The sequence below is a fragment of the Pagrus major genome, chromosome 6 (genome assembly GCF_040436345.1).
Source record: "Pagrus major chromosome 6, Pma_NU_1.0".
Classification (NCBI taxonomy): Eukaryota; Metazoa; Chordata; class Actinopteri; order Spariformes; family Sparidae; genus Pagrus; species Pagrus major.
In genome coordinates, this window is record NC_133220.1 from 31,239,356 (window position 1) to 31,254,231 (window position 14,876).

At 41.3% G+C, this 14,876-nt stretch overlaps 1 protein-coding gene across 2 annotated transcripts in view; it reads left to right on the plus strand.

Moving 5' to 3' along the window:
• Window positions 1–14,876, plus strand: part of cntn6 (contactin 6) — a 71,709-nt gene that overhangs the window by 188 nt on the left and 56,645 nt on the right. The window contains exons 2-7 of one of the 2 annotated variants that reach the window (XM_073469010.1): window positions 3,814–3,935; window positions 4,279–4,454; window positions 8,751–8,846; window positions 13,217–13,420; window positions 13,959–14,061; window positions 14,240–14,431. In XM_073469010.1, the coding sequence (XP_073325111.1) occupies window positions 3,814–3,935; window positions 4,279–4,454; window positions 8,751–8,846; window positions 13,217–13,420; window positions 13,959–14,061; window positions 14,240–14,431 (893 nt within the window). The remainder of the gene's footprint in view (window positions 1–3,813; window positions 3,936–4,278; window positions 4,455–8,750; window positions 8,847–13,216; window positions 13,421–13,958; window positions 14,062–14,239; window positions 14,432–14,876) is intronic. The other variant, XM_073469009.1, reaches the window with a different exon arrangement.

The window sequence follows — 14,876 nt, forward strand, 5'->3', positions numbered from 1 at the left end:
GGGATCATAAATTTAGAAGCTTTTGTATCTGGGCAAAATCTACTACCAGTTTGTAAAAAAAATTGTGCAAAGCATGGCCAAATCTGTGGATCCTATTTGGTTTTAAAGGGCTTAGCGGAGATTTTCAGGGCAAACAGAGCCAGACATTTGAATTTATTGGTGTCGTTTTTGTTGTTTAGCGGGATGAAGTTGTCACGGGGTAGAGTGAAACTGCCTTGTGTCATTCTAAAGATTGACTATTATGTTGAAATTCTCAAGCGTTAACTGCAACCAGAGTTCACATTTTCTTTTCAGATCACCTCCTCTGATAAACGTGACTCCCTGTAAGATTTACATTTGCAGAGAAGGAGAGAATTCACTCTCTCTGGTCTTTTTATGTCTCCCTGTTTTATTATGCAATTTCCTTGCTTTATGTCCAACTGCTGCCACTTACATGAAATGTGGCGAGCACTATAAAAATCCACACTAACTCTTTTCTTAACACTAATTTATTCTGTACTTCGTTCTCTGCAACATAGATCCCTACAGTGTGCTCGTCTCCACTGAGAGAAAAGCAGAGGAACATTCGCTCACATCTCTAATACCTGTATGAGCTACAGCTAAGGAGTTAAAGTCTCTCTAAGAGCTCTCTTGGTAACCTCTAAAGCTTCGACAACCGAGTGAGGTTTAATGTCTGCAGTCACACTTAATGCATATACTGTATACCGAACTTAAGCCAACCATTTGCAAGCCATCTAACAAATATATTTAAATGTATACAGCATATGGAGTGGGATCTATTATAGTGGTATATGCTTCTATTTCCATTGATTTAGCATCTCATCTCCAGTCAGCAGTTTCACTGGGGTTTATCTATGCAGCCCGCAAGCGCAAGAAAAGAGAATGAGGGGTTAAGCAAATGGCAACACATGCTTCACTGTACATACATGTGCCTGCTATTTAGCTCACATTTGTATGCATTCCCATGGACGCTAATTAGGTGTAATTTGTACATGCGTTCATGTGTGCCACTGGTCAGAAAAGTTGGTGTGTTTACAGGGCAAGCCTGTTCTTAAGCATACACGCACACACCACTGGATCATTCCCTAGGTGCAATAGCCCAGCTATTAAAGGTTCATTAATTTGTTTAATTTAAAGGACATCGCAGCCAGGGTAAAAATGAAGCACCTCCCCTCAGAGGCTGGGGAAACAAGGCCCTTACCTGAGGCAAAGACTCCCACTCTCATTAGGATGATGATGGTGATGATGTGGGAGGGAGAACTCTTTGTCCTACTCAAGGTTAGGGACACGTAAAAAAAAACAAAAAAAACATCTCCTCGTCTCATACGCACAAAAAGAAAAATGAGCTGCGTGCAGCTCGGCATATGACACACAGTGTCAGAGGAAAGGGAGGCTTGGACGCCAGTGTTCCAGTATCTATTGAAGAAATGTTAGATTTCACGGGAGTAATTAGTGCAACATCAGTTAATTACTCCTGTGTATTGATTGTTTGGCTGGAGCTAACCAAAATAACAAGCTCGACTGAGCAGACACACATGCCCAAACAGCTTGCATATAGACAACAGCTTTGCAGGCTCTCTAATAATTAGATTAAAACCAGAGTAAGGCAATACTCTGATATTACAGCTCTCATGTAAACACCTTAACCGAGTTATCCAACTTGCATTCAGATCGTAATGACATAAAGCATAATTCAATTAGCCAGCCGAGTTACTTGGCAATCCTTCTAATCACTTTTGACATGTAATATAGCTTGGACCCGTGTCTGTCTTTGTTTAGATGAAGATCAGAGAATGAACCAGATGTTAGGCATGAGATTAAATGAATCGTGGCAGATTTAGTTCTCAGCGAAACACCTTTGTACTTTACTTACATTAACACTGCAAATAATAGAATTTAAGTTGACCATTCACTAAACCCCTCCTCCAAACAGTAATTGTTCAATCATTCTTTAGCAACCAATAATAGGTGCACCAAGTCTGTCAAGCTTGGGATTTTCTTGCTGTAATGAATAGGGGGCTACTATTAGTGGGACGGTGTTGTAAAAAGTACCCCAAAGTCAAACTTGAGTAAAAGTAAAGAAATCGTGTTAAAATGTTAATATATGTTCATATATACGTATGTAAGTATCAAGTACAAGGAAAAGTAAATAATACATATATTTACATGTAGCCTATGTCTATACTGTGTACTAGGAGTCAGCCGATTATCGGCCTAGCTGATTATCAGATCAGATATTCAGCATTTTTCTGGTTATTGGAATCAGGGTGTTTTTTTAAAATCTGATTGCTGATAAAAAATGAATTACAAATCAGATACTTTGGCTCTGATGCAGCATCTGCAAAGAAACTAAATCAAGAAAAATGAAGTGGAGGAAAAATGTCAATATTTGCCTCCAAAATGTCGAAGAATGTAAGAATAAAGTATCAGGAAATGGAAATACTCAAATAACATAGGCTACAAGTACCTTGAATTTGCACTTAAGTACAGCACCTGAGTAAATGTGCTTAGTTACATTCTATCACTGAAGACACAGTATATAGATTATGGATAGTGGTGACATTTTATTAATCTCTCTAAAACTAGAAATACAAGAGGAAAAGTGTAACTAATGGGTTCAACACTGTGTTCAACTGCTCTAACATAAGCTGCAATTGTCAGCTTGTCTGGCTAACTAACTTAGGCTACTAGGCAGCATTACTCCCAAGGCCAAGTAAAAGTAAACTAACAAGCAACACAAATCACAGGTTTCGACAGATAAAAATGTTAGCTTAATTAGCTAGCTAACTACAGCTGCTAAAATCGTCTAGAGGAATGCGGCCTGATATAGGCGCCCAATGACAGGTTTTCATACCAACAGTCAACATCCGAAGAGTCATACAAGGTATAGCCACATAAAGTGTCAATTCGTTTGTTCATAATGGCTCAATTTTTTGTGTTTTACGTTTCAATAGTAACTTTTAAATAAAAAAGAAAAGTTGGTGGTCAGATTATTGTAAACTATGTATGATTTGACTGAACTATTACCGTAATTTGGTTATTTTAACTAATAACATTACTTGTACGTGTGAAGTCTACAAATCAGAGACTTAAACATAGAGACAGACAGAGGGCACAAGCTGGAGTTCAAAAATCGAAGTCTACAATGGTAAACCAAGCAATCATGCACAGGAGGTCAGTCTGACACATGCAAACAGGCCTGGCAGGGAGTAGGCAATAATCCAAGAACCAAGTTACAAAGCTAAGTCAAAAACCACAGATATTAACACCAGGAAAGTTGCTGAAAAAGAAAGAACACACTGAGAGGAACAAAGACGATCCAGCAGAGGAACATTGGAGTATATGTGGGGTTGGCTGATAGCAAGACCAGGGGCAGGTGAGGGGGTGGGAGACACTGGAATGATGGGAGATGTTAGTCTTTCAAAAGCAAACAGGAAATACAACACGTACGCATAGCATGTTACAGTGTGCATGTTAGCCGAGCGTTCTGACACTGAATGAGGGAAAGAATGAGACACAACTTCGTGACATGTATTCATGTGTTGAAGGCTGCATAGAATATGCCGGTTAGTGAGTACGCTACAGGGTTATCTTGAGTTAATTGCTCTCTCATCGTCATACATTATCTGCCTCGTGACGTGCACAAGAGGGTTTATTAGAAGCGGCATCCACTCAAAGAGCCATGTTGACAGCTAATTATATGGGTGTAGAGTTTATATACAGTTTTCTGAGCGCTGAGTGATTTATTTTTGCATTTATTTAGTGTCACTTGCTCGGCACCACTGTACAGCTAATGTGTTTTTCAATACAGAGAACACACGCCACGGTCCTGTCTTCACCCAGGAGCCGAGTGACAGTATTTTCCCACTGAGCACCGATGATAAACAGGTGTTTATTAATTGCAAAGCAAAAGGAAACCCACCTCCGCATTATAGGTAAGTGTTTTGTCTACCTACTACAAGGTGAGACCGCAGTGTGCATCAGTGAATGTGTGGTACAAAGTGCTCTGCTGAGCTGTAAATGATGCCAGGCGGTGTTAGTGGACCAGCTACATTTGCATTTCAGTGCAGGCATTCATTAGAAGTAGGAGGGTAATTGCAGTCTTAACTATGTGTGTCCTTGTGGGATGTGCTCTGGACTTTTTCCAAATATTCAGAGGAAAGATGAAAATGAAATCTCCCCTGCAGTATTGGAAACTGGGTGTAGCTATGAAATGACCCCTCACAAATAACAGTAAGTGTTGTGTTCAATGATGATAATAAAGAGTTCGATTTCCAGGTGGAAAGTGGATGGGAAAGAAATAAACACAAAGTCAGATCCAAACTACAGCCTTGTAGAGGGGAACCTGTTGATCAATAATCCTCATGTCATCAACCACGGAGGAGTGTATCAGTGCATCGCCACCAACACATTTGGGACCGTTGTCAGCAGGGATGCTAAAGTCCAATTTGCATGTGAGTACAGTGCCATTTTTCACTCTGCTTTTTTATGCAATATAATATAATATTATGCAATGATATGTCATTTTAACATTTTCTTAATGTCTTGTTTTTTTATGCATTCCTATGCCTCTGTAAAGCACTTGAATTGCCTTCTGTCTGAACTGTGCTATATAAATGAACTTGCCCTGCCTCGCCTTACCTTGCAAATACACAACTAAATAGACAAATGGACCTGTCCCCGGTGTACCCCGCCGCACACCCAATGTCAGCTGGGAACAGCTCCAGCCCACCGCGACCCTGCTCAGGATATCGGTTAAAGATAATGGATGAATGGATACATAGACAGTGATTCAGAATATGGCTTTAATTTATTACTATTTCCTTCATCAGTTGTTAATAGGTCTATAAAATGGTGAAAAATGCTAAAGTCCCCAGAGCCCAGATGTCTAATGCTGTCAGACTAATTTAACAGTTTAACTTCCATTTATTCAGTGTACTGCAGTCGAGAAGCAGCAAGAGGACTCATAGAATTTTGACAATTTCTGCTTAAGAAATTACCTAAATTATATTGTTTATCATAATATTGTTACCAATTAATTTTTCTGTTGATTAAGTAATCAGACTAGAATGGAACTTAGTAGAGCACATGCCTCCATCAATACCCAACAGTCCCCTTTAATTTAGTCAAACCTGATCCAATATCCGATATGCCACTGTGTAGCAGCTGAAAAACAGACTATTCTTGTCAAATATTTCATGAAAACAAGCCTCAGAGACTGTGCCAGTTCATGCAGCATTATGAACTTTCAGAACATATTACCATGTTAACATTTGGATGCTAGTACATGCCAACAGTACCCTCTTAATTTGCAAAAATAGTAGCATTAGCATGCTGAGATGCTCAAATTAATCTGCTGGCTTTGCTCTGGACTTATAGTCTTGTTTGCGCTTATTGGAGGAATGTGTTTTAAATACACAGCAGATGTTAGCAGTCGCTAACAGACTGGACTGAAGTCTCGCACCAGAAAACTGCACCAAGGTTAAATCCTCAACTGCTTCATTTTGGTATCTTTGTGACCAGTGCCGGCCCTGACCAATTTGGTGCCCTAGGCAAGATTTTGGCTGGCGCCCCCTTGCATCGCAGTCAATTTCACAATCAATTTTCATACACTCACACAGAAACTACATGTATGTATTCAAGATTTTATTTCTTTTAAGTCAAAAATATCACACCAAATACAAACTGAAGAAAGAATCAAGTGATAAATTAAAAATACAATAAATAAGGTATTGCACAAACATATTAAAGAATATTCTATTTACATACAAAATAAAAACAGTCTGTATTCTTTGGGAGGAAACCTTTTTGCAGCAGAAGCAGTGCAAGCTATCATTCGTTTTTGAGTACATCAGCCAACTTCTTTTGATTTTTTCCCCACTGACTCTAGTAAAAAAAGTCATGTGGACATTCTCCCAACTTTGTTTTTGGGAAATGTGTAACTGTTTTTTATTTGAAATGGTCCTCTGTGAACTAACTAATTTCTTACTTTGTCAGTTAGAAGAGAAGGCCAGTCAGCAGGTCTATTGGTGCAGCCTTTAGTCCTGATGCTGTGTCACTCTGCTGTGCTGAGGTAGAGGACAGGAGCACCTGATGCTGTGTCACTGGGGGTGGTGGTGAAATATTTTAAAAGTGCATCTGAAGAGAGAAGAGAAGTATATGTGACCACTGCATGTTACATTTTAATAAAAAACAGATGCTTGGTGTGTGCTTTAAGGTGGAGTAACATTAACTAACGTCGACTCAGCTATTTACTGATTATTAAACAATGCTACTTTGGTCCAAAGTAAGCTAGCAAGCTAACACTCTGCTCCAACAACGGTAACTGCGATGCATATTAGTTTCATTCACTTCATCACATTGACGTTACTGTACCTCTTTCTTTTTCACGTGTTTCTCCTCTTCTTTCCTTCTTTTCCTTCCCTGGGCGCCGGATGGTTTCAGTGTTTTGGACATTGTTGTTCTGCTACAGTATCAATAAACGTCTCTCTTGGGTCACGGTCCGGTCAGATTCAGGCAGCTCGCCTCTCGACCCCGCCCCCACCCTCACAGAGGGCAGGTACAGTGCAACGAGCCAGGAACCCAGAAGAAAGGCCTCTCCATTATTTAATAGGCTTTGCTATGAAGTTATGTTGCTGTGGGCTTATATAATATTTCGAAATAATATAAGTAATAGCACTGGTAAAAAATAGTATTATTATTATTATTTTTATTTTTTTTCTCCCCCCGTTTGCGGCGCCCCCCGTGGATGACGGCGCCCTTAGCATTCGCCTATACTGCCTATGCCCAGGGCCGGCCCTGTTTGTGACTTGCAGTGTGCTCCAGTGGGAGACGAGGCAAGGTAGAGGCGATGCTATTTGCACCCCGCTATGTCGGCACCAAGAATGACTGTCTTGCACAGCTTCCTGTCTGTTCAGAGCCAATAATATTAGCCATTATAATATGACCATAACATTTCATCACTTTACTTGGTGAATGCACAACCATATAAACCTCTCTAAGATCACACAAACACCCTTGTTCATGTTTTGTTTTTTTCCACAACCAGTTAACATGGTGATCATGTAGACAAAAAAGTTTTAGTCCGAGTATGGTATCATTGCCAGCCAGACATAATAAAGATTAACGAGTGTTAGGAGGTAGTCTATACTTAAGGCCTCTCTTTTACTCTGGTGACTCTCTTTAAAGCCGTCTGAGGGCAGACAAAATCTGTACCATCTGCAGTCTCTAACTGGAGTGATGTTGACATTGTCAAGCCGTAATCACAGGGTTTCTGAATACAAATATTTGGGTATATCTGGTTGGATCAGAAACATACATTTAAATTCAATTTAATTCATATTAACACACTTGTGAGCAAGCTAAGACAAACAATTGGTTATTTATACAGAAACAGACCTACTTTCCCCATGTTCTGTAGGAAAGGGATCACTGAAGCTGTCTTCATCTATAGACATGCCTCTGTCTCTACTCTTACTCCACTGGACTCGGTTTATCACTCCACCCTCAGATTCATCACTGGTGACTGTTATTCCACTCATCATTGTATTCTATATGAAAAAGTCGGGTGGGCACCTTTAACAGTAAGACATGACAGCCATTGACTTCTCTTTCTTTTTAAAGCCTTGAAGGGCAACGTGCCACCATATATCAGCTCTTTATTAAACTGGTCACAGAGTCACTATTCCACATGCGTGATTGTATAATGCTTAATGTTCCCCGGGTAAACACTTGGGGAAAACTGTTTTCAGTTTCAGTGCTCCATACATTTGGAACATTTTAAAATACATTTACACAACTGTTTTACTGGTATTCTGTCATATGCTTCTTATCTGTTATCATATTTATGTACCCATTGTGTATATTTGCACTGTGATTATGTTCGTTGTTTCTGTTTGTTATCACATTTTTGCACCTTTACTGTTTTTTTTTTTCATCTTTATTTGTGCTCTCGACATCATTGGGAAATTTTCCTCCATGATTTTTTTGAGATTTAAACAAAAGGTTGAATTGAAATCGTTTTTGCATGTAATAACAGTCACATTCAAGTGAATGAATACAACAAAACAATACAAATTGAGAAAGAAAATAGACAGCATTTGAATTCAACTTTTATTTAATTCAGTGCACTACATTTGTATTTAACTGCAGACGGTTATTGTTAGGATCATGGTGGTGATTAATTCAACTTCAACATGAATTGTGTTTCTTTTCATTATACATTTTGATTTACTGCAAAGAATAAGATACATTTTCATATTTAAAGATATTTCTGATTGAATATCACATTGTGTCGGAAATGTGTTACCCTTTCATGCCAGTGTGTCGCACCAGTGGAGTACATGAAGGAAGGAGGACTGTATGTCTTGATTTGGGGGATTTTTAATCAGTCGAGTTCTGATTTGACCTCTTCTGATATTTGCTCAATGCCACCTGGGACTTGGTTGGTATTTCTAAGACTTTGGGATTGATATGTCTTCCCACTATTTATTCTCTCGCACAGCACAGGAGCATTTAATTAAAGGTGAAAGTAATCTCTCAAGCTGGAGCGGTGAGGAGCACTTCGGTGCACCCTCCACCCGATCTGTAATATTAACAGGGGACTCTCGGGTTTGACTTGTAAGCAATGTGAACAGACAGGGAAATATTCTGCAGAATGAAATGCCCCTCCCTGGATGTCACCTGTCGGTAGAGTTATTACATCTGTCAAACCCTGAAAAGTTTTTGTTTTTTTATTTCGTATTCAACAGTTCTGCAGAACTTCAGCAGGAAGTCGAGGAACACCGTGTCGGTGAGAGAGGGTCAAGCCGTGGTTCTGCTCTGCGGCCCTCCACCCCATTACGGAGGTACGGCGCTCTGTCTTAACTCTTCTGCATTGTCTGCTGTAGTCTCACACTCCTGCTTGCCTCAGCAATCTTTATTGTTCCTCACTCTGCTGCTTATTATCTCCCTGTAACACTGCCGTGTCTCTTTTGTTTTTATACCTTCCCACCTCCTCTGTTTGCTGCTCTTCTTTTCGAACTGACACACTGTTTTCCCCTCACTTCTCCTTATCTGTCAGCCAGGGAACTTTTTATGACCAGCCACCGCTCCACCTGCCCAGGCCCATGCCTTCACATCTGTAGTTCATAGCCTCACGCTTCCTAACCTTGAGCTCACTTTTCTCGCCCATATGATCTGTGACCATGCTGCCGTCTATAAAGTCTCCAGAGCTCCACTTCCCCAACTGTCATTTTTTTTCTTGATGTGGGCAGGTTATCTTTGGGTAATAAAGGCTGCCGGTGGCTGCTGCGGCCGGGGGAGCGTTTATCCCATGGCACAGCTGCGAGTCGGCTCATGTGTCTGTGTGCTGCTGATTAGCAGACCCTCAAAGTGGTCCGCACTCCTGCAGCCATTCGATGCCCACCAGCGCAATTTCACGCCAGCGTACCAGCCTTTCTCTGCTCTCTGTTGCCAGCTGAATCCCGCGGCCACGTGGGATTCCACACTTTAGCAATTTGCCCTCCAGCCTTCCCTCCCTCCCCCTTTTAAAGCCTCCATCTCTTTATTTTTCCTCTTAAACAGAGCATAGTCACACATTTGATGGGATTTGCACGACACGATAATGCTAGCTTGAGGTGTTTAAAATTGAAAAATGGTGCAGAAAGGGCCTTTATATCGCCACAGCGTTAGAATTATCGCAAAGTGTTTTTACAGTAATGCTTGTTGATGCACCACTTGAGGAGGACAGTACAGTGGTGCACCTTATTAAAAGATGAATCATCTGAAGCTTCTTTGAGCAATCAGTAGGTAAGTGGTCCAAAAGGAGCCGTGCTGTGAGTCAAACTCTGTCAGAGGACATGAGATTATGTGCCTGCAAGTCCTCTGTTGCTGTGAGACTGCAGCGCTTAAACAGACCCAGTCTCTGATCGTCCCTAATCATGAAAGGTCTGTCAGTTTCTGCCCTGACTTTCCCTGTAATGATTTTAATTCACTGTTTTCCCTCAAGGAAGCGAGTGGGACTTTTTACCGTCTGCCCAGTCAAAAGGGCTGACTGCAGAATGTCATGTGTCTGATACAGGAGGGCTGCACTAATAGCCAAGTTCACCCTGCAGTCCCTGCAGACATCTCTCCTCTCTTTCTCTCTTGCCATGTTTTAAGCTGGAACACTGACACTCTTATGATTCCTTTCCTTGATTTATTTAGACGTGAATCCTCCTTGTTCATCTTTGTGACAAGGAGATCAACTAAAAATAGAAATTTCCTGTCAAAAAACTATCCAGACTGTGATACAGTAAGCAGATTAGGAACTAATAAGCATGTGTGATCTTGCATTCTAACATCTGTTGTGAATTGCTTGATTTTACTGTGATACTGCGTAAGCACTCAAAGGATAAGGCAAGGTTTTCTTATTGTTTGCTACAGTTAACAAATCACATGAGAAGAACAAAATTCATATTGTCAGACTGGGCATTCAGACGGAAAACTGCCCTGTAATAAATAAGCATAAGGGGCCGATTGAATGAAATATGAGTTTAAAGGCTTGTGAGATGCCAAAACACTGCACAGCTGTTTATAATACTTCGAGACTGAGGAGTGCTTAAAGTCAGCCGGTACTGACCTTTATGCCACACCAGCAACTTTACATTTTATTCATTGGCATACCGGCACTCCTGACAAACTGCCGGGACTTGTTTTCTGCCCTCTCCATATCAAGCCAGGGACACACAGGAGACAGAAGCACCATAAAGCACTAGTACTCCGCACTAAGCATTCGGTCCCCATGACCAATGAGCCCGACCGGCTCACAATGAGCATCGGCATCTGTTCTGTTTTCTCCTCTTACCCCAAGATAATGTGGCAAGAAAGCACGCAGATGATCTGTTAGAAGTAGCGTCACTGCTGTTTTGGATTGTTCTTGTGTATTTATTTCTCAGAGTTACCCCTCCCAGCAGATCATCAGATCACATGGTCCCTTTTAACTTCATTGTTGCAGAAGAAGCAGCGTTCCTCTTATCCAGGATACATAAAAGGCTGTACTTTATAAAGAATGTGCTTATTATAAAGATGAGCTCAATGTGTGATTAGAAAAGAGCAAAGCAGCAGAACTGAGAACAGAGAATTGTGCCTCTGAACAGCAAGGCAAACGACCCCTCCACCCCAGTCACCAACGTGTGAATTAGGAGAGTACAGCCACTTGTTTTTTCTCCATCAATTGTGTAACTATCGTGAGCTAAACAGCCAAATTACCTTGTTCATATTGCAAAGTAATCTCCTACAAATGAGCTCTTGCACACATTTGATTGCTGGACGATGTTGCATTGCACTGCTGCAAGAGTTGATTCAGGTTCTGCTTCCACAAAGGATGACCCTACTTTTTTTAGCCAGAGCTCCAAGTGCCAACACCCCGCTGAGCAACAGCAGAAGAGGTCCAACTCAAAGGAATGAGTGGGCTGCATTATGTCACACGGTGCTGTCTGTCTGAACTCGACCTTATTCCATCTCTCAACACTCTCCGACTTACATGCGCCATCTGTGTCGCTCAGTCTCAAGGCAATTGATTCCTACCGAACGCACAAGTTTTGAGTCATTCGTTTTTTTTTTCATTCTATGAAAAAGGAAATAATTTTCAAAACAGCTGGGCACTGTACGTTTCTTTTTTACACTGGAGCAGGAGGAGGTGATGACTCAAAAGGATCTGCGGTGGCCCTGTTGAGTGTAATAAAGGAACATGTCATTCAGTGCAACATGTGACTGAAGTATTGTGCACTTGTATTGAAAGACTCAGTGAAGTATATTTCCCCAATTAATTTTTGCACGGTTAATTAATTCAATAATTTCTATCTGTTATCTGGGTTGGTGAGAGAGGTTTAGGTAACGACTTTAATGCCGAAATTAGTTTTTAACCACAGGAAAACTTCACAGCTAAAAAAAAGCAGTTGATTCCTTTCACATTCACACTTGCTTTTTTCCCCTTGCGTGTCACATCTGTCGTTGCGAACGCAACGGAAAAAACAGGGAACAGAAGACAGCAGGAGATCATATACACCTCATCAGACTACAACCAGCAGATGTTAAGAGTTGTTTCTTAACCAGTGATATTCTGAATTATGGTGCGTTCCATTTGCCCTGGAAGTCGGAGCAGGGAATGATTTCATATTCGAGCTGAACGTGTTCCAGTACAACAAGTCGGAAACCAATACTGGCTGGCAACAACGCATTACATACACACTCAGCAATAATCTGTAAGACAAATTTATTGAGAAACAAATAAGGCAGTGCTAATAAACAGTGTATTAGCTAAAGCTTCCACAGCTGTTGACAAGCAGAGCAGCCATCTTGGATTTTGAGGTCGGGGCTGGCAAGGTGCGTCTGACTTTCCGAGTCGTAAATCTGACTTCAGGGATTGTTGCAGTTGAAATAGCTGACTATGGTCTCAGAAACTCCAACTTCCTACTTCGAATGGAACACACCATGAGACTCATTGTTTTTTTTTCCTGAGCTGATAATGGAAGTAGCTAAGGAGTGAGAGTTGCGCTATATGCACAGTGCCGATAAGGGAGCTGGCAAGGTTCACTAACCACTGAACGCTGTATACTTTTTTAATATCTTTTACTTTAGAATCCGTTTTCACCTCAGTGCCTACGGAACGATGTACAAGCGCCGCTTGAACAGACATGGATGGAAAAGTGTTAACAAGCCTGCAGCCTTAACTTCAATGCGCGTCATAACAACGAGTCTGACAAGGGACGAAAATTAGTGTGTCCACCTCTGTGTTGTGTTCTTATCACAGCTGATAAGAAGTGGAGCAGGTAAACACCCGTGACCACTGCAAGGTCAATGGACGCGAGAGTGAATGCAGATTGTACCCATTCACATTAAAGACAAAAGCCAGATGTTAGTGGGTGTTAGTGGGCTTTTATTGTCCAGTGTGAAAGGGATAGATGAGTCCCAACACCACAGCTTACCAAGGCCACACCCCTCTTCTTTGCAATCAATCCAAAATCTCCTGTAATTAAAACCCTGTCCACACATTCTGTCTAACTAAAGAGGCTTAGTACAATCTATCTCTTTGCTGAGGCTTTAAAAAGGCAGGTTCAGGTTCTGTGAAGTTATCTTATTTTTGGCACAGAAATACAATATCATAATTTGTAATATTATATGTAGTACAGGTCTTACTGTCCTGGTCATTTTTGGACTCTCACTGAAAGGTGTATCTGTTTTTTTGTTCTTCCAGAGATTAAATATTCATGGGTTTTCAACGGTCAGCAGAGCTTCCTGCAGCAGGACGCCCGCCGTTTTATCTCCCAGAGGACGGGCAACTTGTACATAGCAAAAGTGGAAGCCTCAGACGCCGGCAACTACACGTGTGCAGTGAGAAACATGATGACCAATGCCACAGTGTTCAGCTCTCCAACCCCCGTGGTGGTGCGGAGGGACGGTAAGCATCCTCAGTTCGCCTCTGCTGCCTCCTGGTTATCTCAGGCACTGAACTGACACAGGCTGTCGGAGGGAGGGCGGCCCGGGGAGATAAATCGTTTGTCTTGAGCGTGACACTGTTTTTGCTTTTGCTTAGGAGGTTTTTGCACCATCCCACAGCCTCTGAACTATACAGGGTTATGTATGCGAGAAACCCTCTCTATCTGCATGAAGGCACATATTTACATAACCAGAAATGTTGTCTGCGCTGACAGAATGGCACGCAGGCACACACACACACAGCGAGGAGCTTGCCACACACACTGAACCCCATCAGGACCGTTTATGTGTACCACTTCAGATTTGAGCTGAGGCAGATATGTAATCCAAACTCATCCATCCGCTAAGCCAAACGCTGTTGTATACGCCGTCAACATGCACGCTCGCTCTGTGCCAGAGTCATCCTCGCCACAGCTCTCACATCCAATATGAGTAACATGAAACTGCATGTCCATGCTTTGTGTTTTGACTGATGTGATTTGCTTTTATCCTTCATGCAGTGGTGATGGGTGAATACGAGCCAAAGATTGAGGTTCGGTTTCCTGACACACTTCACGTCTCTAAAGGATCGTCAGTGAAGCTGGAATGCTTCGCCTTAGGAAAGTAAGTGTCAGAAATATTAGCACAGTGCAGTTCTACCCCTCACACTGCTTTGTCAAGTGTGTGGAGTTGCCAGACATCTCATACAACACACAGACTGACAGACATGGCAGAAGTCCTGCTGGTCAGTGTGAGTGGGGAGCATGTGGCCAGCCTGACCTTTTGTGTGTGACCTCTGCAGCCCTGTGCCTTCTATCTCATGGAGAAGAGCTGATGGAAATCCACTCCCTGGCAAGATTAAAATCAATCACTCCAGTGGTGTTCTGGAAATTCCATATTTTCGCCCAGAGGATGCCGGCATGTACGAGTGTGTAGCCGAAAACAGCAGAGGACGAAATGTTGCCAGAGGGCAACTTCTATTTCAAAGTAAGAACCATGTAGACTTCTGCTTCCTGTTTCATGGAGATGATTGCTAATGTTTTTCACCTTAATAAGTACTATTTAATGAGACATTACAGGGGAATGGAGATATCACCATGAAACTTCAACTTGAGTTGATTACGAAAATTAAGACGGTTAAAAAATAACTAATACAAGTGTTTTGAAATTTTAATCTTAGAAATATACAAATGAGCCATTATCTAATTTACAATTTACAAATTTGCATACATTTTCAAAACCGACATCCAAACATTAGACAGAGCAAGGTTCAAAATTGTTTAATGTTGTTTCATTTTGTTGTCATATTAGAGTCAAAGGTTTTTACAGAGGGATTTTTATCATCCCATGACTCAGAAAATACTGTCAGCAGCCATAATAAATTCATTTTTGCCTTGTTTTTAGGAATAATATGTTGTATAAACCAACTGACAAATTAT